General features: G+C 34.1%; 2 protein-coding genes across 3 annotated transcripts in view; one reads left to right on the top strand and one right to left on the bottom strand.

Annotated features, from left to right (window-relative positions):
• Nucleotides 1-887, bottom strand: part of LOC127699183 (xanthine dehydrogenase/oxidase-like) — a 92,739-nt gene extending 91,852 nt beyond the window's left edge. For both annotated transcript variants that reach the window (XM_052202934.1, XM_052202933.1), the window contains exon 1: nucleotides 770-887. In XM_052202934.1, coding sequence (XP_052058894.1) covers nucleotides 770-814 — 45 coding nt within the window. In that variant the 5' untranslated portion in view covers nucleotides 815-887. The remainder of the gene's footprint in view (nucleotides 1-769) is intronic.
• A 67-nt stretch (nucleotides 888-954) lies between these two features.
• The window catches only part of LOC127699196 (zinc transporter 6-A-like), a 29,705-nt gene continuing 10,551 nt past the window's right edge, over nucleotides 955-20,108 (top strand). The window contains exons 1-5 of the mRNA XM_052202963.1: nucleotides 955-1,046; nucleotides 5,720-5,760; nucleotides 7,175-7,258; nucleotides 8,494-8,578; nucleotides 10,721-10,763. Of these exons, the coding sequence (XP_052058923.1) occupies nucleotides 986-1,046; nucleotides 5,720-5,760; nucleotides 7,175-7,258; nucleotides 8,494-8,578; nucleotides 10,721-10,763 (314 nt within the window). The 5' untranslated portion in view covers nucleotides 955-985. The remainder of the gene's footprint in view (nucleotides 1,047-5,719; nucleotides 5,761-7,174; nucleotides 7,259-8,493; nucleotides 8,579-10,720; nucleotides 10,764-20,108) is intronic.

The raw sequence follows: 20,108 nt of genomic DNA, 5'->3' as shown, positions 1-20,108 counted from the left end.
TTTTCTGGAAAAATATGTTCTTTTTCGAACCATATAAAAATTATTAATGATAAATTATCAAGAAAAATTTAGATGTAAAAACAAAGCAATATCATGACCTTCTAAAAATTATAATATTTGAATAATTTGCTAAGAAAATGAAAAATTCTCGACTTAGAAATAGGACAGCAAAATAATAACTTATTAAATGAAATTATTGAAATGAAAATTACTATATTCCATGCACCCTACAATCATTTATCTTCAATGTCATATACATGTCATTTTAAATAATATCAATAGGCAATACTAACAGGAGTTAGGAAAATAGTAAACCATATATATTGTTTGCAAAGAGAAATTTACATATTGCATATGCCTCCGTTGATAGCCATTTATAAGATTGAAAATGAAAAATATTCTTGCTTAGTTACAAGTCCTTTTATATATGTATTCCAGCAAGGATTTGTATAGTACATTGTAAGTAGTCTTACTATACAAATCCTTGGTCCCAGGTTCAATTATAGATAAAAAAAAAAAAAGGGTTCATAACTGATCAGCAACATTTTCCCTATGGCTATTAAGAAAATTGAAATGGGTCAGTACATTGTTTAAACTCCATTTACTATTTATTGATAAAAAGAAAAGGCTGTTTATTGTTCCCATTCTAGGACACTTCAAATGACACTCCAAGGTGTACTTTTTGTACAGATTCCTAATATTTTTAGTCATTAAATAATTCAGAAACAATGTCATTTCTAAGTGTGAAGTAATTACAAATGTGTCTTACCTTTTTACCATTTACATAAAATACCAGTGGTCCCTTCGTATACATAATTCGTTAAATTTTAGAGTTTTATAAGACTTGTTTTCTTTTGCAGGCACCAAAATAATCTAAAATTAATCGTAATCTATCGTGCGTTTGCTATCAATAGAGTCCATTTGTGGAGAATTTCAAGCGCCTATTAACCCAGAACATGAAACGTAAACAAATCCATGCACAGAAATGAGTACTTTCCACTCAGTCCCTGATATCATACAAAGCAGTGTTTCTTTAGATATAGATGGTATGAAATTAGATAAGTGAATCTCCATTAGTTAGCTATCCAAATACCGGTATACCTATATTGTTACAATACTAGTATAATCAGAGACATATAAAATATGTCTCTGGTATAATAGTGTACGTCGGTGTATCGCAATATTGTTCCAGTACATGTATTGTTTTATTCTTTATTTTTGACACTTTATGACAAAAATGTATTTAATTACTTAGGTTAACTTAGGTTCTGTTACTCTTTGTCAGCCTACATGGTCTATGCATCGAATTCTTCTCATTTTCCGGTGATAGTTGCTTTATACAGGTTGAGGAGGATCCTCATAAATGGGTACTAATATAAAAAAGAAGATGTGGTATGATTGTCAATGAGACAACTCTCCACAAGAGATCAAATGACACAGAAATTAACAACTATAGGTCACCGTACGGCCTTCAACAATGAGCAAAGCCCATACCACATAGTCAGCTATAAAAGGCCCTGAAATGAAAAATGTAAAACAATTGAAACGAGAGAACTACATGAACTATGTACAAAATAATGAACGAAAAACAAATATGTAACACAGCATCAAACGACAACCACTGAATTACATGCTCCTGACTTTGGACAGGCACATACAGAATGTGGCTGGCTTAAACTACAAATGTAGTTTGAAGGTGCCAACCTACCCCTAACCCGGGACAGTGGTGTTACAGTACGTAACAACATAAAAACAAACTATAAAGATCAGTTGAAAAAGGCTTAACACATCAGATGGATATAAATAGAAATACATCAAACAAAAACACAGAGTGGACGGGTACTTGTATATTCAAACAACAAAAAGACACTAAGTACAGATCTCAGAGTACTGGCAGTTACTGACAGCTAGTTCTGCTGTCGTGCAAATATTCATATAAATGGCAACATTTTCCCTTAAAGACCATAGTTATAGCCAACTATACGGTATGGGATTTTCTCATTGTTGAAGGCTATACGGTTGCCAATAATTGCTTACATCCACTTCATTTGAACTTTGGTGGATAGTTGTCTCATTGGCATCCTACCACATCTCCTTATTATTATATTCAAATGAGAACAGAATACAAAGATAATGTCCTCCAAAAATCCTACTATTTGAAAGCTGTTAATTTTTATCCTGGTGAGATTTCAGTCATGGTGTCTTTAGGGAAAATGTTGTCCTTTACCTAAATGTTTGCACCATATCATGACAGAACATATATCTGTAAATCCAAAGTTTACATTTTTATCACTGAACATTGATACCCGGGCCTTTTTGGAGTATAATACCCATAAATAAGGATAGTACCTATTTATGAGGATCCTCAACTTGTTATAGTCTTCGTTCATCATTGTTTGGTTCATCCAGTATTCATCAAGTCTGTTTTTAAATGTATTAGTGGTTGGTGATGTCCAGTACAAGTATTGCAGTTTTTTGTGGAGCCCGCAACTTCTGTTGCAGAAAGCTCGACATAGGGATAGTGATCCGGCAGCAGCGGCAGCATTAACAAACTTCTTAAAAGCTTAATATTTCAGAAGGTACATGTACATTTGTAGAAGACCAGGATCCTTCATACTTTGTATATAGATGCCTTATGTTATGAAGTTTCTGTCTGTCAAATGTCCATTGTCTTTGACCTCATTTTCATGGTTCAGTGACTACTTGAAAAAAAAGTTAAAATATTTAGCATTCTTAATTTCTCTCTTATTATGAGTAATAGGATAACTATGTTTGGTATGTGTGTACCTTGCAAGGTCCTCATGCCTGTCATACAGGACCTTGACCTCATTTCATGGATCAGTGAACAAAGTTATGTTTTCATGGTCAAGTCCATATCTCAGATACTATAAGCAATAGGTCTACTATATTTGGTTTATGTAATGATTGTAAGGTGAACATTGTACATGTCCAACTGGCAGGTATCATCTGACCTTGACCTCATTTTCATGGTTCAGTGGTCATAGTTTAGTTTTTGTGTTTTGGTCTGTTTTTCTTATACTGTATGCAGTAGGTGAAGTATATTTGGTGTATGGAAATATTTTACGATGTGCATATAAAAAAGAAGATGTTGAATGATTGCCGTTTAGACAACTCTCCACAAGAGATCAAATGACACAGAAATTAACAACTATAGGTCACGGTATGGCCTTCAACAATGAGCAAAGCCCATACCGCACAGTCAGCTATAAAAGGCCCCGAAATGACAATGTAAAACAATTCAAATGAGAAAACTAATGGCCTAACTTATGTACAAAAAATGAACGAAAAACAAATATGTAACTCATAAACAAACGACAACCACTGAATTACAGGCTCCTGACTTGGGACAGGCACATACATAAAGAATGTGGCGGGGTTAAACATGTTAGCGGGATCCCAACCCTCCCCTAACCTGGGACAGTGATGTAACAGTACAACATAAGAACGAACTATAAAAATCAGTTAAAAGAGGCTTAACTCATCAGATGGGTCAATATCCCTAATGCGTCTCAAATTGAGGAACACAAAAGTTGTGCGTAAACAAAAAATCTCTGTGTAGTGATATTGGACATGTTTCTATTTTAACAAGTGACTGAGCTTAACCATTTGTGTTGATTTGAAAAGTAGAGGACCATAGAATAAATGTGTAAAAACTATGCAGTAATTAAATGTATGCAAAGTATTAAATTTTCAAAGAACTTATTGTGTGAAAAAAGGGATTATTTACCACCAGGAGCCGCATCACGAAAGGATTTTCGGGGTGTGCTAATTTACGGAAAAATGAATCGCACTTCGTACCCCTAAAATTTAACCACATATGTGAAAATGTCTCAGCTTTGAAATGAGCCATCATGCATATCCCAGTTTACGATATGGACTGTGCTACAGAGGAAAACGTTACCATTACCGCCTATGTAAAATCAATTACGCATATTGCCCCAGATGGATAAAAATACAAATACTACAAATACAAGTGGACGTTGCCGGGTACTTGTACATGTCAGTCTGGCAGGTTTTATATGACCTTGACCTCATTTTCACGGTTCATTGCTCAATGTTAAGTTTTTGTGTTTTGGTCTGTTTTTCTAATACTGTATGCAGCAGGTCAACTATATTTGGTGTATGGAAATATTTTACAATGTACATGTCAGTCTAGCAGATTTTATTTGACCTTGACCTCATTTTCACGGTTGATTGCTCAATGTTAAGTTTTTGTGTTTTGGTCTGTTTTTCTAATACTGTATGCAGTAGGTCAACTATATTTGGTGTATGGAAATATTTTGTGATGTACATGTCAGTGTGGCAGGTTTTATTTGACCTTGACCTCATTTTCACGGTTCATTGCTCAATGTTAAGTTTTTGTGTTTTGGTCTGTTTTTCTAATACTGTATGCAGCAGGTCAACTATATTTGGTTTATGGAAATATTTTAAAATGTACATGTCAGTCTGGCAGATTTTATTTGACCTTGACCTCATTTTCACGATTGATTGCTCAATGTTAAGTTTTTGTGTTTTGATCTGTTTTTCTAATACTTTTAAGCAGTAGGTCTACTATATTTGGTGTATGGAAATATTTTGCGATGTACATGTCAGTCTGGCAGGTTTTATTTGACCTTGACCTCATTTTAATGGTTCATTGCTCTATGTTAAGTTTTTTGTGTTTTGGTCTGTTTTTCGTAAACTTTAAGCAATTGGTCAACTATATTTGGTGTTTGGAATGATTGTAAGATGAATATGTCTGTCTGGCAGGTATCATCTGACCTTCACCTCATGGTTGATTGGTTAATGTTCAGTTTTCCTTGATTAACTTTTTTTCCTAGATACCTTAAGCAATAGGTTAACTGTATTTGATGCATGGAATGATTTTAAGGTGTACATTGTACATGTCTGTCTGGCATGGTTCATCTGGCCTTGACTTAATTTTCATGGTTCATTGGTTGATATAGAAATTCCATGGTTTGGTCTGTTTCTCTTATACTATAAGCAATAGGTCATCTATATTCTGTGTATGGAATAACTGTAATAAAGGTGTACATGTATTTCCGGCTTGGTTTATCTGACCTTGACATCATTTTCATGGATCATAAATTTTGATGTGATACTTGTAGTAAAACTATATATGTAGGACTATCAACAGAAAATCAATGGTCAGTATAGTAGGTGAGACATTTCAGTGTGTGCAATCTTGTTTTGAAAAGCTAGGATATCCAGTACTATACGTAGTCAAATGACCAGTAAATGACCTACTGTTAACTAGGCTCCTTACTGGCCATTGCATCTATACATGTACATGTAGTGTGTCCTTCATTTTGCTATTTTATCCTTCCATCGTTCTGAAATCAAAGTGTTGTCCAGGCATTTTTCACTACCTTTCGAATGTGTCTTCTTGGTCGATTTCGAAGTACGAAAGTCTGAATTTTCCTATTAGAATCAAAACAAATCTATCTCGTCTTTGTATTTGTTAACATTTAAGAGCTGAATAACACAGGATCTTTATTTTAATCAGATTGTTTAAGTACATTTTCTAATATTTGACTGCTGGCCCATGCCCTTTTTGAAAATCATGGTTCTAACCATATTAGCGGTTAAAATTCATTACAAAAAAAAACAGCAATAGTTCTAGAATGTTTTTTTTTTTTTTTTTTTTTTGAAGTTCAGACACTGATAGTCAAAGCTAATATATTATTTTTTATTGCAGATGGCCAGTTCAGTAGAGAGAGAACAAAATATTACACTTCTGTAAGTATTCACTGCTAATTAGTATTATTAATGCTCCTCAAGCTCAGCAACCCCTCCCCCCCAAAAAAAACCAGAAAAAAAACAAAAGCACTAAAATTTCAGACAAAATTAATTTCAGCTCTGGAAATGCACAATGGCTTTCTGATGTATATTGTATATTGTCAAAAAATTACTGAATAATTTCAATTTCTATTCTCTTATTTACCTTTGAGAAAAAAAAAATTGAACTACTTTTAACAGTTACATGTCACATATGTGTTTTTACTTATGACCTTGCAATTTGCCTTTACAAAACAAAGACTAGCCACTTTCCAAAATATTAAAATCTATAATCCCAATAATTTTGGGATACCCATAGCTAGTCTGTTTGATTTAGATTTCAGTATTACCGTAGAAAGGCTTGTATAGTCCGCGGTTTTATTCTCCAAAATTGGACCTTCCAGACGGGGTGCGGACTATAGAGTACAATAAGCAAGAAATAAGAGAAAAATTTCAATTTCGCGGGCGAGGTGGTTTGTTTACGTTCCGCCATCTTTGTTATTTATATTGTAGAGGGCGCTCTTATCATTTTTCAAACTAATAATTTTAACTCATCCATATTAATAAGTTATTTCTATTCAATATCAAATTAATACTGATAAATATAAAAACTAAACCTTTCATTACAAATTTCTCGTTTCTTTTCAATGCATTGGTTGAAATAAACTGGTATCTGCTTGATTGAAACGATACAAACATAGTGAAAAAGACAACCGTAAACCAGTTTAGAATTTGTAAACTACAAAACGTAATCGGTCATTGTTCGTTCCGTTTTGGTGTTTCATACTGACTAATATGGTTTGTATTAGCTTAAGACCCTTCAAACATTAATGTGATAGATATATTAAAGACTGTTTTACAAAAGGATGGAACTGTTTTACTTTCAAAGTCGTATTATAGTGATATCTGTTATGTACGGATTTCGACTCTCACCGGTTAATTTCTTCTTTTACACGTGCTTTTTAAACTTCCTGTTTAAACATACACAAGTTTCTAAATTGTTTTTTAAGTGAATTAAACTTATTTTAACAATCATGAAGCGTTCTAGAATCATTTACAAGCAGTTTCAGCTTCTGTTTGATGATGGGAAACAGGGTTTTCCAAGAAAATACCGCAAACGACCGCACAGGATTTGAAATTACCGGAGTTTCATTAGACCTTTTCTAACAGTTACAAAAAGTTTTTTTACCTAAAATTTCGTGGGGAGAAGGGGGTGCGGACTATGTACCACTGCGAACTATACAAGCCTTTCTACGGTACCACAATCAAACCTTTACAAGTACCTTTGACTTGTTATTTATCTTAAAAAATATATAAAAAATCTGCAATTTTCAACAGTTTGCTTATTTAAGTGTATGTATTTTTCTTATTTCAGGGAACAATTTACCCTTTAGCTACACAGAAATCTTTTTTCAAGACAGTGCTCAAAGAAATATCTAATGTAACAAGACTTCAACAGGTATATTTCTCAAAACAAATCCTACATCTTTCTACTATTAATTACAAAACTATTTCCATTTCACTCCAGCAATTTATTATATAAAGAAAACTTTTATCCATCCATTTATTTTCTCTTAAGTTGTCTTTCAATTTGTAAAACTAATATACATGAAGTAACAATATCAAGGGAGATAACTACAGTAATTTATTGTTTGGTATCCAAATATCTAAATAGAGTTTGTTCCCTTGTCACAATACTATAATACTCCAAGTAAAAAATATCATAAGTTTTCTTCTAAATAGATTCAGTAAAGCTCTACATTACACGCAGCTAATGTCAGGGGAGGGTTTGGGATCTCACAAAACATGTTTAACCCCACCACATTTTTGCGTCTGTCCCAAGTCGAAACCTCTAGCCTTTGTTAGTCTTGCATGTGTTTTTAATTTTGGTTCATTTGTATGTTTCTGAGTTTATAAGATAATGTAAATACTGTAAATCTAGAAATTATTGTGAGGTTTTGATTAATGCAAATGATGCGACTGGGTTAGCAGCACAATAATAAGATCTCTAATTCTGATATCTGATACATATATTTGTGTGCAGCTTTACCATGTTTACTGAAATCGCAATAATTAATCTTGAATTTTGGTTGGTCAAGTCATTATTGCAATTATAATAAAATGCACACAATAATTTATGAATAATAGCAAGCATCTTTGAGTAATATACAATATTATTCAATGATAGACAACTGCTTAGACAGCATTTAAACTTTAAATCATCACGAGCCTAGACAAATTTGATAAGTTCTTCAGAAAAGTCAAAAGTTCTGACACCTACACCAAATTTTCAAAAAATAGCACCTAGAAAACCATTTACAAGATTGTATTTCTTTCACTCCTTAGATGATATAATATTAGACATGAAATTATGTAAAATTGACATAAACTGTGGTTGCTGTACATGTAATGTCTCGTACAAACTGGTATTTTAGAAATAGTAACAGACTTAATGAAAATATTCTAATGTTGGAACAGCAGTCAGTGCAAAGAAACAGTGCGCTAGCCCTATGCCCATGACCTGTCAAAACTCATTTGGGCTATTGAATTTTTTTTTAAATTTGGTTCGACATATAGAAATGTTTTTTTTAAATGAACTTTTTGAATAGAAGGTGTAAAAGTTATTTGCACAGTTTTAATGTTAAACTGATGGTAAATATTCATATTGAATGATATCATCTTTTTTCCTTTCAGAGTAAAAAGATACTAACATTTTTAGGATTTAATTTTATATGTACATTTGTGTTGTTAATATGGTGCCACACAACCAACAGTATGGGTAAGTATAGACTCATTTGTTATAACATTTTGTGATCGAATTATTTTTCAATGCTTAATATAAGACAATTAAGGTGTTCACAATCACTTTTGGTGGTTTAATTTTAAAGCATTTACAGTAGGTGTTTAATTCATACATGCACAAATGCTGGTCTTTCATTGGCATAAAAATGAATCATTTGATTCTGTCATATATTTCCAATTTGTATGAAAACAACCTAAGATTATAGTATTATTAGCTCCAGCAACCTTTATAAATCAACACTAATTTTACACATTGTAAGTTTTATATGTGCAAACAGTAATGTTATAAAAAATCACAAATTTTGTTACTTTAAAAAAGTAATTGACACTATTACATGTATTTATATTTATATATGAAAAATTGATAGAAATATTTAACAATAAATTATTTTCCTATAATATACATGTATAATAATTATTATTTGATGAATATGTTTGGAGCTATTTACTGCTTTAAATCGACGTCTTCATTTTGCAAATTTCAGCTATATTACATATAATTGATTTCACTTTGATTGATACTGATTTCATTTTACTGGACAATTTCTGCCAAAGTTTTCTGTTTAAAGTTCTACTTTCAGATTCAAAATGTTATTGACGTATATATTTTCATTTCGATGAACTGTAAATATAAATATTTAATGGGGTGTTTTTGAAAAATTTATAAAAGTCACTTTCACATTTTAGCAAGCCGCTCTTTCCTGCTTTATTCAAAATGTGAAGGTCACCTTTAAAAAAAAACAGTATTCAAAATATCATAAAAATTACAGATTTATATTGTTCAGTCAAAGATGATTCTAAATGATTTTGGATTTTATATTTTAAGTGGTTTCGCTGACTTTGACAAAAAATGAATGGCTTAAGATTAAAAAAAAAAACATAAAATTGGCGTAATAAGATTTTTTTTTTTTTATTTCCAATTATGGGCCCCAAAGGGCATAAACATTACAACATCAATAATTTTTCATAATACAATACAAACAATGATATAAAAAAAAAAAAGAAAAGTTTAATGAGAACTATTTAAGTTCTTAAAGAATACGTAGATAAAGAATCTATAGTATGTTTTTTTTTTAATACTAATGCATTTTATTGCAAGTGTGGTTGATATAGATAACAAACAAGCAGCCCAAAAAGAAAAAAGAAAAATAGATATCCATATATGTATAGTACACAAAAAGTTGGATCAATTAAACATATAATAATTAGCCAAAAAAGAAAGTAGAAATTAAGCATGTCCATGACTCATCCTGTGTCAGCAGCAAATAGGAAAGTATTTTGGTTTCCTAAAGGCAGCTGACACCAGGGGGCGATACCTTATGGGCCATAGGCATGTAAAATGTGTGTAAATGTCTCTTTCCTACCTGTATCAAACGCAAACAAGGAAGCATCATAGGTAACTTGAATGCACTTGATACCAGGGGATGATGCCTCAAGGATATAAGAGAACATTTGAATAAATAATATATTCTAACAATTAATTTCTATTTTTTTTTAATCGGCTAGTATGTTTGTGATATTCAGATGAATATATTTTTCTATGTCCAATCAAATGTATATACACACATAGATTTCCTTTAACTAATCTTCACTAAGGAAGATGTTTGTATATAAAATTACATATTATTTTAAGTAACTCAACATTTTCTACACTAAATAACCAGATAATTTTGCTTTGACTGCTCATATGATTAAAATAAGAATTATATTTTGCAATACTAGCTAACATACAATTTCTATCATCCTCAGATTTGTTACAATCAAATAGAAAATGAGCCTCATCTTCGACAGTATTGGAAGAACATTTATTACATATTCTGTTAATTCGGGGAATACCCTGATATCTACCTCATTCTATTTGTAATCTATGAGAAGATACACGTAATTTAGTAAAACTTCTTCTAAGTTCAAAATTCTTGATCAATGTTAGAATATATTATCATTTTGAGGTTAAAAAGCAATTTGAAATTAAAATGACAAAGATTGCTATACAGACCTAAAACTTAACACAAGAAAAGAGACAAAGTCAACCAAAACAGACATTATAAGGCAATATGCATTTTTTAACAAGAAAAGATACATTGATCTGGTGAAAAGTTATTTTTCTTTATTTTTCTAGCCTTAACAGCCTACACTTATCTCACAATGTTCGACTGTTTAAGGTAAGTTATTATTTTGTTATTTATTAAATTCTCAACTTTTTGCTATAAGCTAAGTGAGGGAAAAACTTATGAGGACACATAATAATTTGCTGAAAAAAAGAGGCCAAAGATACCAAGGGGACATTCAAAACTCATAAGTCGAATAAAAACTAACAAGGCAGTGGGGAAAAAAAAACGAAAAAAGACAAAAGTCCACAAAAACACTACATAGAAAACTAAAGACTCAGGTTGTCCAGAACGTTAAGCAGAAAAAAGTTACGTTCACTTGCGACTTATATTAGAAGGTTAGCTTAGCAAATGATAATAAAAATTCTTAATTTACAGTTCAGTTTGAAATGGCACCTTATAAAAGGTGTTATTTCCTGATCTTGTTAATAAGGTTTACGTAAGACAATACTGCAGATTAAAGTGCTTTATGATTTTGATCTGTTTTGAAGATTTAAGTTTTTATTTTAACATTTATTAAATTCTCAACTTTTTGCTATAAACGAGGGAAAAATTTATGGAGAAGCATTATGTATAATTTGTTGGGGAAAAATGCGGAAGATAGCACGGGGTCATTCAAAATTCATAAGTTGAAAAAAATCAACAAAAAGACAAAAGTCCACAAAACACTACATAGAAAACTAAAGACTAAGGTTGTCCAGAATGTTAAGCAGAAAAAAGTTAAGTTCACGGCCAACCTACATTAAAAGGTTAGCTTAGCAAATGATAAAAAAAATTCTGAATTAATAGTTCAGTTTGAAATCGCACCTTTTTATAGGTGTTATTTCCTGGTCCTGTTAATAAGGTTTGCGTAAGACTATAAAGATCATGGTAGTTTTTACTTATTTTGTATATTAAAGTTCAATGCAATTTTCACTTATTTTGTAGATTAAAGATCATATTAGTTTTCACTTATTGTATACTACACAGATTAAAGTTCATGTTAATTTTCACTTTTATTTTGTATGGTACAAAACTGTAAAAAATCTCCACAGTGTTAACGCCTTATTCATTGTCTGTAAAGGTCATTAATATAAAAACTTGTGAAACAAACATCAACCCACTTAAATATCAAAATTATGAAAATACCAAATCCAACTTCCAGAATACAAATAGCAGGACTTATTTACACAATAAAACACAAAAATCATAACCAATCAGACATTTAAATATGTTTTATTTGCATATAATATAACATATCAGAAACAAGAAGGTACAAATTACAAAAGATCAATCAGGTTTTTGATACGAAAATATTTTACTCCTGACTTCACCTAGTTTCATCTGGGCTCCGACCTAAAAAAAGACCAAAGAAAACTATGTATGCATACATAATATGCACCCCCTCCTCAGAGAATTGAATGGAACTTTAACAGAAGCCTACTCATGATTAAGAGATGAAATCTAAAGAAAAATTTTTGTTTTGAAATTTTCTTTTTTTAATATTTTACTGATAGGTGGACTTTTTTCTAGTTAATATTTACTTACAGTATTGGGTTAAATATCTTAAACATCAATTTCTGTATTAAACCTTTATGGAATAATACAAAACTTGGACAGAAGCTTTGTTTGAATTTTTAATTTTTTTCCTCATATTTTATTAATAAATTTACACTCACAGGCGCAATCACAGATTTTTGGGATTAAATTTTTTAGACTTTTTAACCCTTCATGGAATACATGTACTAGGAAATTTGGACAGAAGCTTCTTCATGATCAAAATTTAGCATCTGAAGAAAAAAGGTTGTTCTTTTTCCCCCATATTTTACTGATCGCAGCAATCACAGGCAAGACATAGGGTTTTACGTGACCCTTTACGAATTTTTCTCAGAAAGAACTAATAGATATTCTGAGTTTACAGTCCATTGTAAAATCGTATTTTCTTACGTTTGTTAATGCTTAATAATAATTAATTGCTTTTCTAACTCTGAAATAGGGAATTCCTTGTAACCACAAATTGACTTACAAACCTGAAAATTAATATTAGTTATGATTATACATATAAATAATATTGAGATTTCAAAACGTTTTAAATATTCTAAGATTTGGTAGGGCCTTGCATCAAGGATGCAGGAGTCCAATAGTTTTCACTTGTCCTTCTATCTGTCTATCTGTCTGTCCACAATTTTTGTAAATATAAAAACTCTTAAAGTATAGGTAGAAGGCCTCTGTAATTTTGCACAGTTGTTGTGCATGGTATATTTTGGTGAAATTCTGTTCATTAATATTGGAAAAACTTTGTTTTGTTAAAAAATCACAAATTTTAAGAAATGTCATTTGTAAAGGCAAAGACTCCAAAAGTATAGGAAGGAGGCAACTGAAATTTTGCACAATTTTGCATTATATATTTTGGTGAAATTTGGCTTTTAACTTTTGGAAAAACACAAATTTGATAAATGTCTTTTTTTAAACGCATAAACTCCAAAAGTGTAGGTATGAGGCCAATACAATTTTGCACAGTTGTTGTGCGTAATATTTTGATGTGCATTCTATATTATGGTGAAATTCTCTTGCTAATTTGGGGAAAAAAACTTCGTTTATGTTAAAAAATCACAAATTTTGAGAAATGTCTTTTATCATAAGGATTTTAACAAAAACTCATATCAATTGTGACGTTACGTCTTGTTAACCTTTGTAACCCCATATGCACCGCATTTTATGTACTTCAGTATTTGTTTTCTATGTTTAAATTGTCCTGAAGACGCCACCGTAAGTGGCGAAACATGTAGACCATAATAAAGATTTTCCTTGCAGTAATCTACGATGTTGTTGTCTTTATGTAGCATTATTTTCCTGAGGTTTTAAGACAACCGCAGCATACCTCCGGGTATCCATCCTGATTACTCTCTACCAGCCTGTACCGTTAGAAGGTGTTGGTTCACTCGAGGCAACCTATTTTTTTTGTGAACCCCTGCATCTAGACGATCCACCTTTGCCAAACCCGCGTTGTATTTGACAACCACACCGCATTGACAATATCGACCCCTTCCGAGATTGCCGAATTATTCTAGAAAGTCAACAAATGAACTGCTACCACTCAAGATCAAAAGAAGACCACCGCAAAACGTACTGAACCGCAGAACCGCACGATTATTGTTGAAATAAACTTGCAACATGGATAGTGTACCACAACCGCAAAATGTAACCAATTCACCACAACTTCCACCATGCCCTACATGTGCGACTACCATACATCTTACAACATTCCCGACGCAATTGGAAGTAGTACCTCTTTCCGAGTGAAGCCTTTTGGAATGGTACGGAATGTCCTGTGAGGTGTTGTCCATTTTGGAAAAGACACTGACAATGCATTATTAACTTTTACTTTCACTTTCATTTTAAAGTTGTCAAATCAATTGTGACGTTACGTCTTGTTAACCTTTGTAACCCCATATGCACCGCATTTTATGTACTTCAGTATTTGTTTTCTATGTTTAAATTGTCCTGAAGACGCCACCGTAAGTGGCGAAACATGTAGACCATAATAAAGATTTTCCTTGCAGTAATCTACGATGTTGTTGTCTTTATGTAGCATTATTTTCCTGAGGTTTTAAGACAACCGCAGCATACCTCCGGGTATCCATCCTGATTACTCTCTACCAGCCTGTACCGTTAGAAGGTGTTGGTTCACTCGAGGCAACCTATTTTTTTTTGTGAACCCCTGCATCTAGACGATCCACCTTTGCCAAACCCGCGTTGTATTTGACAACCACACCGCATTGACAATATCGACCCCTTCCGAGATTGCCGAATTATTCTAGAAAGTCAACAAATGAACTGCTACCACTCAAGATCAAAAGAAGACCACCGCAAAACGTACTGAACCGCAGAACCGCACGATTATTGTTGAAATAAACTTGTAACATGGATAGTGTACCACAACCGCAAAATGTAACCAATTCACCACAACTTCCACCATGCCCTACATGTGCGACTACCATACATCTTACAACATTCCCGACGCAATTGGAAGTAGTACCTCTTTCCGAGTGAAGCCTTTTGGAATGGTACGGAATGTCCTGTGAGGTGTTGTCCATTTTGGAAAAGACACTGACAATGCATTATTAACTTTTACTTTCACTTTCATTTTAAAGTTGTCAAATCAATTGTGACGTTACGTCTTGTTAACCTTTGTAACCCCATATGCACCGCATTTTATGTACTTCAGTATTTGTTTTCTATGTTTAAATTGTCCTGAAGACGCCACCGTAAGTGGCGAAACATGTAGACCATAATAAAGATTTTCCTTGCAGTAATCTACGATGTTGTTGTCTTTATGTAGCATTATTTTCCTGAGGTTTTAAGACAACCGCAGCATACCTCCGGGTATCCATCCTGATTACTCTCTACCAGCCTGTACCGTTAGAAGGTGTTGGTTCACTCGAGGCAACCTATTTTTTTTGTGAACCCCTGCATCTAGACGATCCACCTTTGCCAAACCCGCGTTGTATTTGACAACCACACCGCATTGACAATATCGACCCCTTCCGAGATTGCCGAATTATTCTAGAAAGTCAACAAATGAACTGCTACCACTCAAGATCAAAAGAAGACCACCGCAAAACGTACTGAACCGCAGAACCGCACGATTATTGTTGAAATAAACTTGCAACATGGATAGTGTACCACAACCGCAAAATGTAACCAATTCACCACAACTTCCACCATGCCCTACATGTGCGACTACCATACATCTTACAACATTCCCGACGCAATTGGAAGTAGTACCTCTTTCCGAGTGAAGCCTTTTGGAATGGTACGGAATGTCCTGTGAGGTGTTGTCCATTTTGGAAAAGACACTGACAATGCATTATTAACTTTTACTTTCACTTTCATTTTAAAGTTGTCAAATCAATTGTGACGTTACGTCTTGTTAACCTTTGTAACCCCATATGCACCGCATTTTATGTACTTCAGTATTTGTTTTCTATGTTTAAATTGTCCTGAAGACGCCACCGTAAGTGGCGAAACATGTAGACCATAATAAAGATTTTCCTTGCAGTAATCTACGATGTTGTTGTCTTTATGTAGCATTAAAAACTCATATAGATAGATTCTACCACTGCATCGAGTGTGATACGATATTTATCCACTTGAGACAGTTAAATATTTAAATTTTTAAATATATAAAATTTAACTGTCGAGAGTGGATAAATATCTTATTGCACGAGACTGGTGGTGGAATCTGTTTCTCTGATGATTTTAGATGATATGCAGACAAACTTAATCCTTCTTTTCGAATGATCTGCAAAAAGATCTGTTCTTTCTATGTGATTTTTTTCATGACGTCACAATAGGAATTTCAGAGAAAAGCAAGAAAATTTGACATCATAATCGAATTTTGACCAATGAAGAACTGAGATCAAATGAACCACATGTTGATTAAATAAAAATAATCAACAGGTCAGGAAAAGGATAAATCGGGTAAGAATTAGAAAAATAGGTATATTAAGTTATTTCAAAGTGATTGACAAATTAAAATAAATGGTAAAAACTTACTTTTTGTTAAAAAAAATACAAATTTTGAGAAGCATCTTCTTGTGATAGGATGTCGTCAAAAATTGATGATATAAACCTTCTGTATTAAACCTTTATGTTATATAATATAGATTTGATTTGCATTCCAAATTTTTCCTCAAGTCCTCATATTTTTTGCAAGGATTTAAATGAAAAAGGTATCAGTTTACGTAATGATGCTCTGTTTCAAAATTATTGGTTGCCCACCATTTACGAAAATGCCCACCAAAATACATAGTGCTTGGATTTTAACAAAACATATAATAATCGAGAACACCTTCTTTAGTAATTCCTGGTGTCAAAATTTATGAAAATTGACAACTTATGATCATTTGCTTTGTATGCATTAGTCTCTTTGCCTCACATAAAAATTTGCAAGCAAGGCCCTTGCCGACATGTCAGTTTTCTAGTCCATTTGGTTATTTACATAATTAAGTCTCCCAAACGAAGTTTGGGAAGACTTATTGTTTTTGCTCAGTTCTTATTATTATTATTATTCTTCTTCTTCTTCTTCTTCTTCTTCTTCTTCTTCTTCCGCCGCTTTTAAATTTGAACTTGTCCGCACCTGTTCTCCAAAACCGCTTGTCAGATTAACTTAGGGTTTCACAATATGTTAGACTAATATGTCTAGTGGTGCAATCAGGGTTTTGTTTGTGCAATGGGGTTTATAAAGGGGTACTTTGAGGGGCAAAAAGAAAAGAGGGTTTTACTATAGAACCCTATGGGATTTTATTTTTTTAAATTTTCAAATGATTATAAATTGAAAACCGTTTGTGATAGACACAATCTTTTTAATTGAAAATGTTCTAAATGATAAAGCCCATTAAATGAAATACAGGGTTAGTCCCCAGGGGTTACCCCCACCCCCTGCCATTTAAGAAAGTTCAAATACCTTGTAAGTGGTCAAGATCCCCACCCCTAAACCATATATATTTTGGTTTGTTATGCTAAGATGGTTTGAATGATATACAGGGTAAGTCCCCAGGGGTCATCCCAACCCCCTGCCATTTGAGAAAGTTCTAATATCTTGTAAATGGTCGAGATCCCCACCCCTAAACCATATATATTCTGGTTTGTCATGATAAAGCACATCAAATGAAATACAGGGTTAGTCCCCAGGGGTCACCCCCACCCCCTGCCATTTAAGAAAGTTCTAATATCTTGTAAATGGTGGAGATCCCCACCCCTAAACCATATATATTCTGGTTTGTCATGATAAAGCACATCAAATGTAATACAGGGTTAGTCCCCAGGGGTCACCCCCACCCCCTGCCATTTAAGAAAGTTCTAATATCTTGTAAGTGGTCAAGATCCCCACCCCTAAACCATATATATTCTGGTATGTCATGCTAACATGGTTTGAATGATATATAGGGTTAGTCCCCAGGGGTCACCTCGACCCCCTGCCATTTGAGAAAGTTCTAATATCTTGTAAATGGTCGTGATCCCCACCCCTAAACCATATATATTCTGGTTTGTCATGATAAAGCACATCAAATGAAATACAGGGTTAGTCCCCAGGGGTCACCCCCACCCCCTGCCATTTGAGAAAGTTCTAATATCTTGTAAGTGGTCAAGATCCCCACCCCTAAACCATATATATTTTGGTTTGTTATGCTAAGATGGTTTGAATGATATACAGGGTAAGTCCCCAGGGGTCATCCCGACCCCCTGCCATTTGAGAAAGTTCTAATATCTTGTAAATGGTGGAGATCCCCACCCGTAAACCATATATATTCTGGTTTGTCATGATAAAGCACATCAAATGTAATACAGGGTTAGTCCCCAGGGGTCACCCCCACCCCCTACCATTTAAGAAAGTTCTAATATCTTCTAAGTGGTCAAGATCCCTACCCCTAAACCATATATATTCTGGTTTGTCATGCTAAGATGGTTTGAATGATATACAGGGTTAGTCCCCAGGGGTCATCCCGACCCCCTGCCATTTGAGAAAGTTCTAATATCTTGTAAATGGTCGAGATCCCCACCCCTAAACCATATATATTCTGGTTTGTCATGATAAAGCACATCAAATGAAATACAGGGTTAGTCCCCAGGGGTTACCCCCACCCCCTGCCATTTAAGAAAGTTTTAATATCTTTGTAAGTGGTCAAGATCCCCACCCCTAAACCATATATATTCTGGTTTGTCAAGCTAAGATGGTTTGAATGATATACAGGGTTAGTCCCCAGGGGTCATCCCGACCCCCTGCCATTTGAGAAGTTCTAATATCTTGTAAATGGTCGAGATCCCCACCCCTAAACCATATATATTCTGGTTTGTCATGATAAAGCACATCAAATGAAATACAGGGTTAGTCCCCAGGGGTCACTCCTTCCCCCTGCCATTTAAGAAAGTTCTAATATCTTGTAAGTGGTCAAGATCCCCACCCCTAAACCATATATATTCTGGTTTGTCATGCTAAGATGGTTGGAATGATATACAGGGTTAGTCCCCAGGGGTCACCCCCACCCCCTGCCATTTAAGAAAGTTCTAATATCTTGTAAATGATGGAGATCCCCACCCCTAAACCATATATATTCTTGTTTGTCATGATAAAGCACATCAAATGTAATACAGGGTTAGTCCCCAGGGGTCGCTCCTACCCCCTGCCATTTAAGAAAGTTCTATTATCTTCTAAGTGGTCAAGATCCCCACCCCTAAACCATATATATTCTGGTTTGTCATGCTAAGATGGTTTGAATGATATACAGGGTTAGTCCCCAGGGGTCATCCTGACCCCCTGCCATTTGAGAAAGTTCTAATATCTTGTAAATGGTCGAGATCCCCACCCCTAAACCATATATATTCTGGTTTGTCATGATAAAGCACATCAAATGAAATACAGGGTTAGTCCCCAGGGGTCACTCCTTCCCCCTGCCATTTAAGAAAGTTCTAATATCTTGTAAGTGGTCAAGATCCCCACCCCTAAACCATATATATTCTGGTTTGTCATGCTAAGATGGTTGGAATGATATACAGGGTTAGTCCCCAGGGGTCACCCCCACCCCCTGCCATTTAAGAAAGTTCTAATATCTTGTAAATGATGGAGATCCCCACCCCTAAACCATATATATTCTTGTTTGTCATGATAAAGCACATCAAATGTAATACAGGGTTAGTCCCCAGGGGTCGCTCCTACCCCCTGCCATTTAAGAAAGTTCTATTATCTTCTAAGTGGTCAAGATCCCCACCCCTAAACCATATATATTCTGGTTTGTCATGCTAAGATGGTTTGAATGATATACAGGGTTAGTCCCCAGGGGTCATCCCGACCCCCTGCCATTTGAGAAAGTTCTAATATCTTGTAAATGGTTGAGATCCCCACCCCTAAACCATATATATTCTGGTTTGTCATGATAAAGCACATCAAATGTAATACAGGGTTAGTCCCCAGGGGTCACCCCACCCCCTGCCATTTAAGAAAGTTCTAATATCTTGTAAGTGGTCAAGATCCCCACCCCTAAACCATATATATTCCGGTTTGTCAAGCTAAGATGGTTTGAATGATATACAGGGTTAGTCCCCAGGGGTCATCCCAACCCCCTGCCATTTGAGAAAGTTCTAATATCTTGTAAATGGTCGAGATCCCCACCCCTAAACCATATATATTTCTATTTGTCATGTCTTGAACATTTGAATGAAGTATACGGTCAGTCCCCAGGGGTTCCCCCCACCCCCAATGTTCTTATATTTTGTAAATGGTTGAGATCCCCACCCCTAAACCATATATATTCCTGTTTGTCATGTAATGAACATTTGAATGACGTATAGGGCCAGTCCCCAGGGGTTCCAAACCAATTTTCACTGGACGTTGCCCAATGTCAGGCGACCCTGGGAATT

This window comes from Mytilus californianus, unplaced genomic scaffold (assembly GCF_021869535.1).
Source record: "Mytilus californianus isolate M0D057914Y unplaced genomic scaffold, xbMytCali1.0.p SCAF_4, whole genome shotgun sequence".
Taxonomy (NCBI): Eukaryota; Metazoa; Mollusca; class Bivalvia; order Mytilida; family Mytilidae; genus Mytilus; species Mytilus californianus.
Note: the sequence above shows the minus strand (reverse complement) of the source record. Positions and strands in the feature narration are given on the sequence as shown.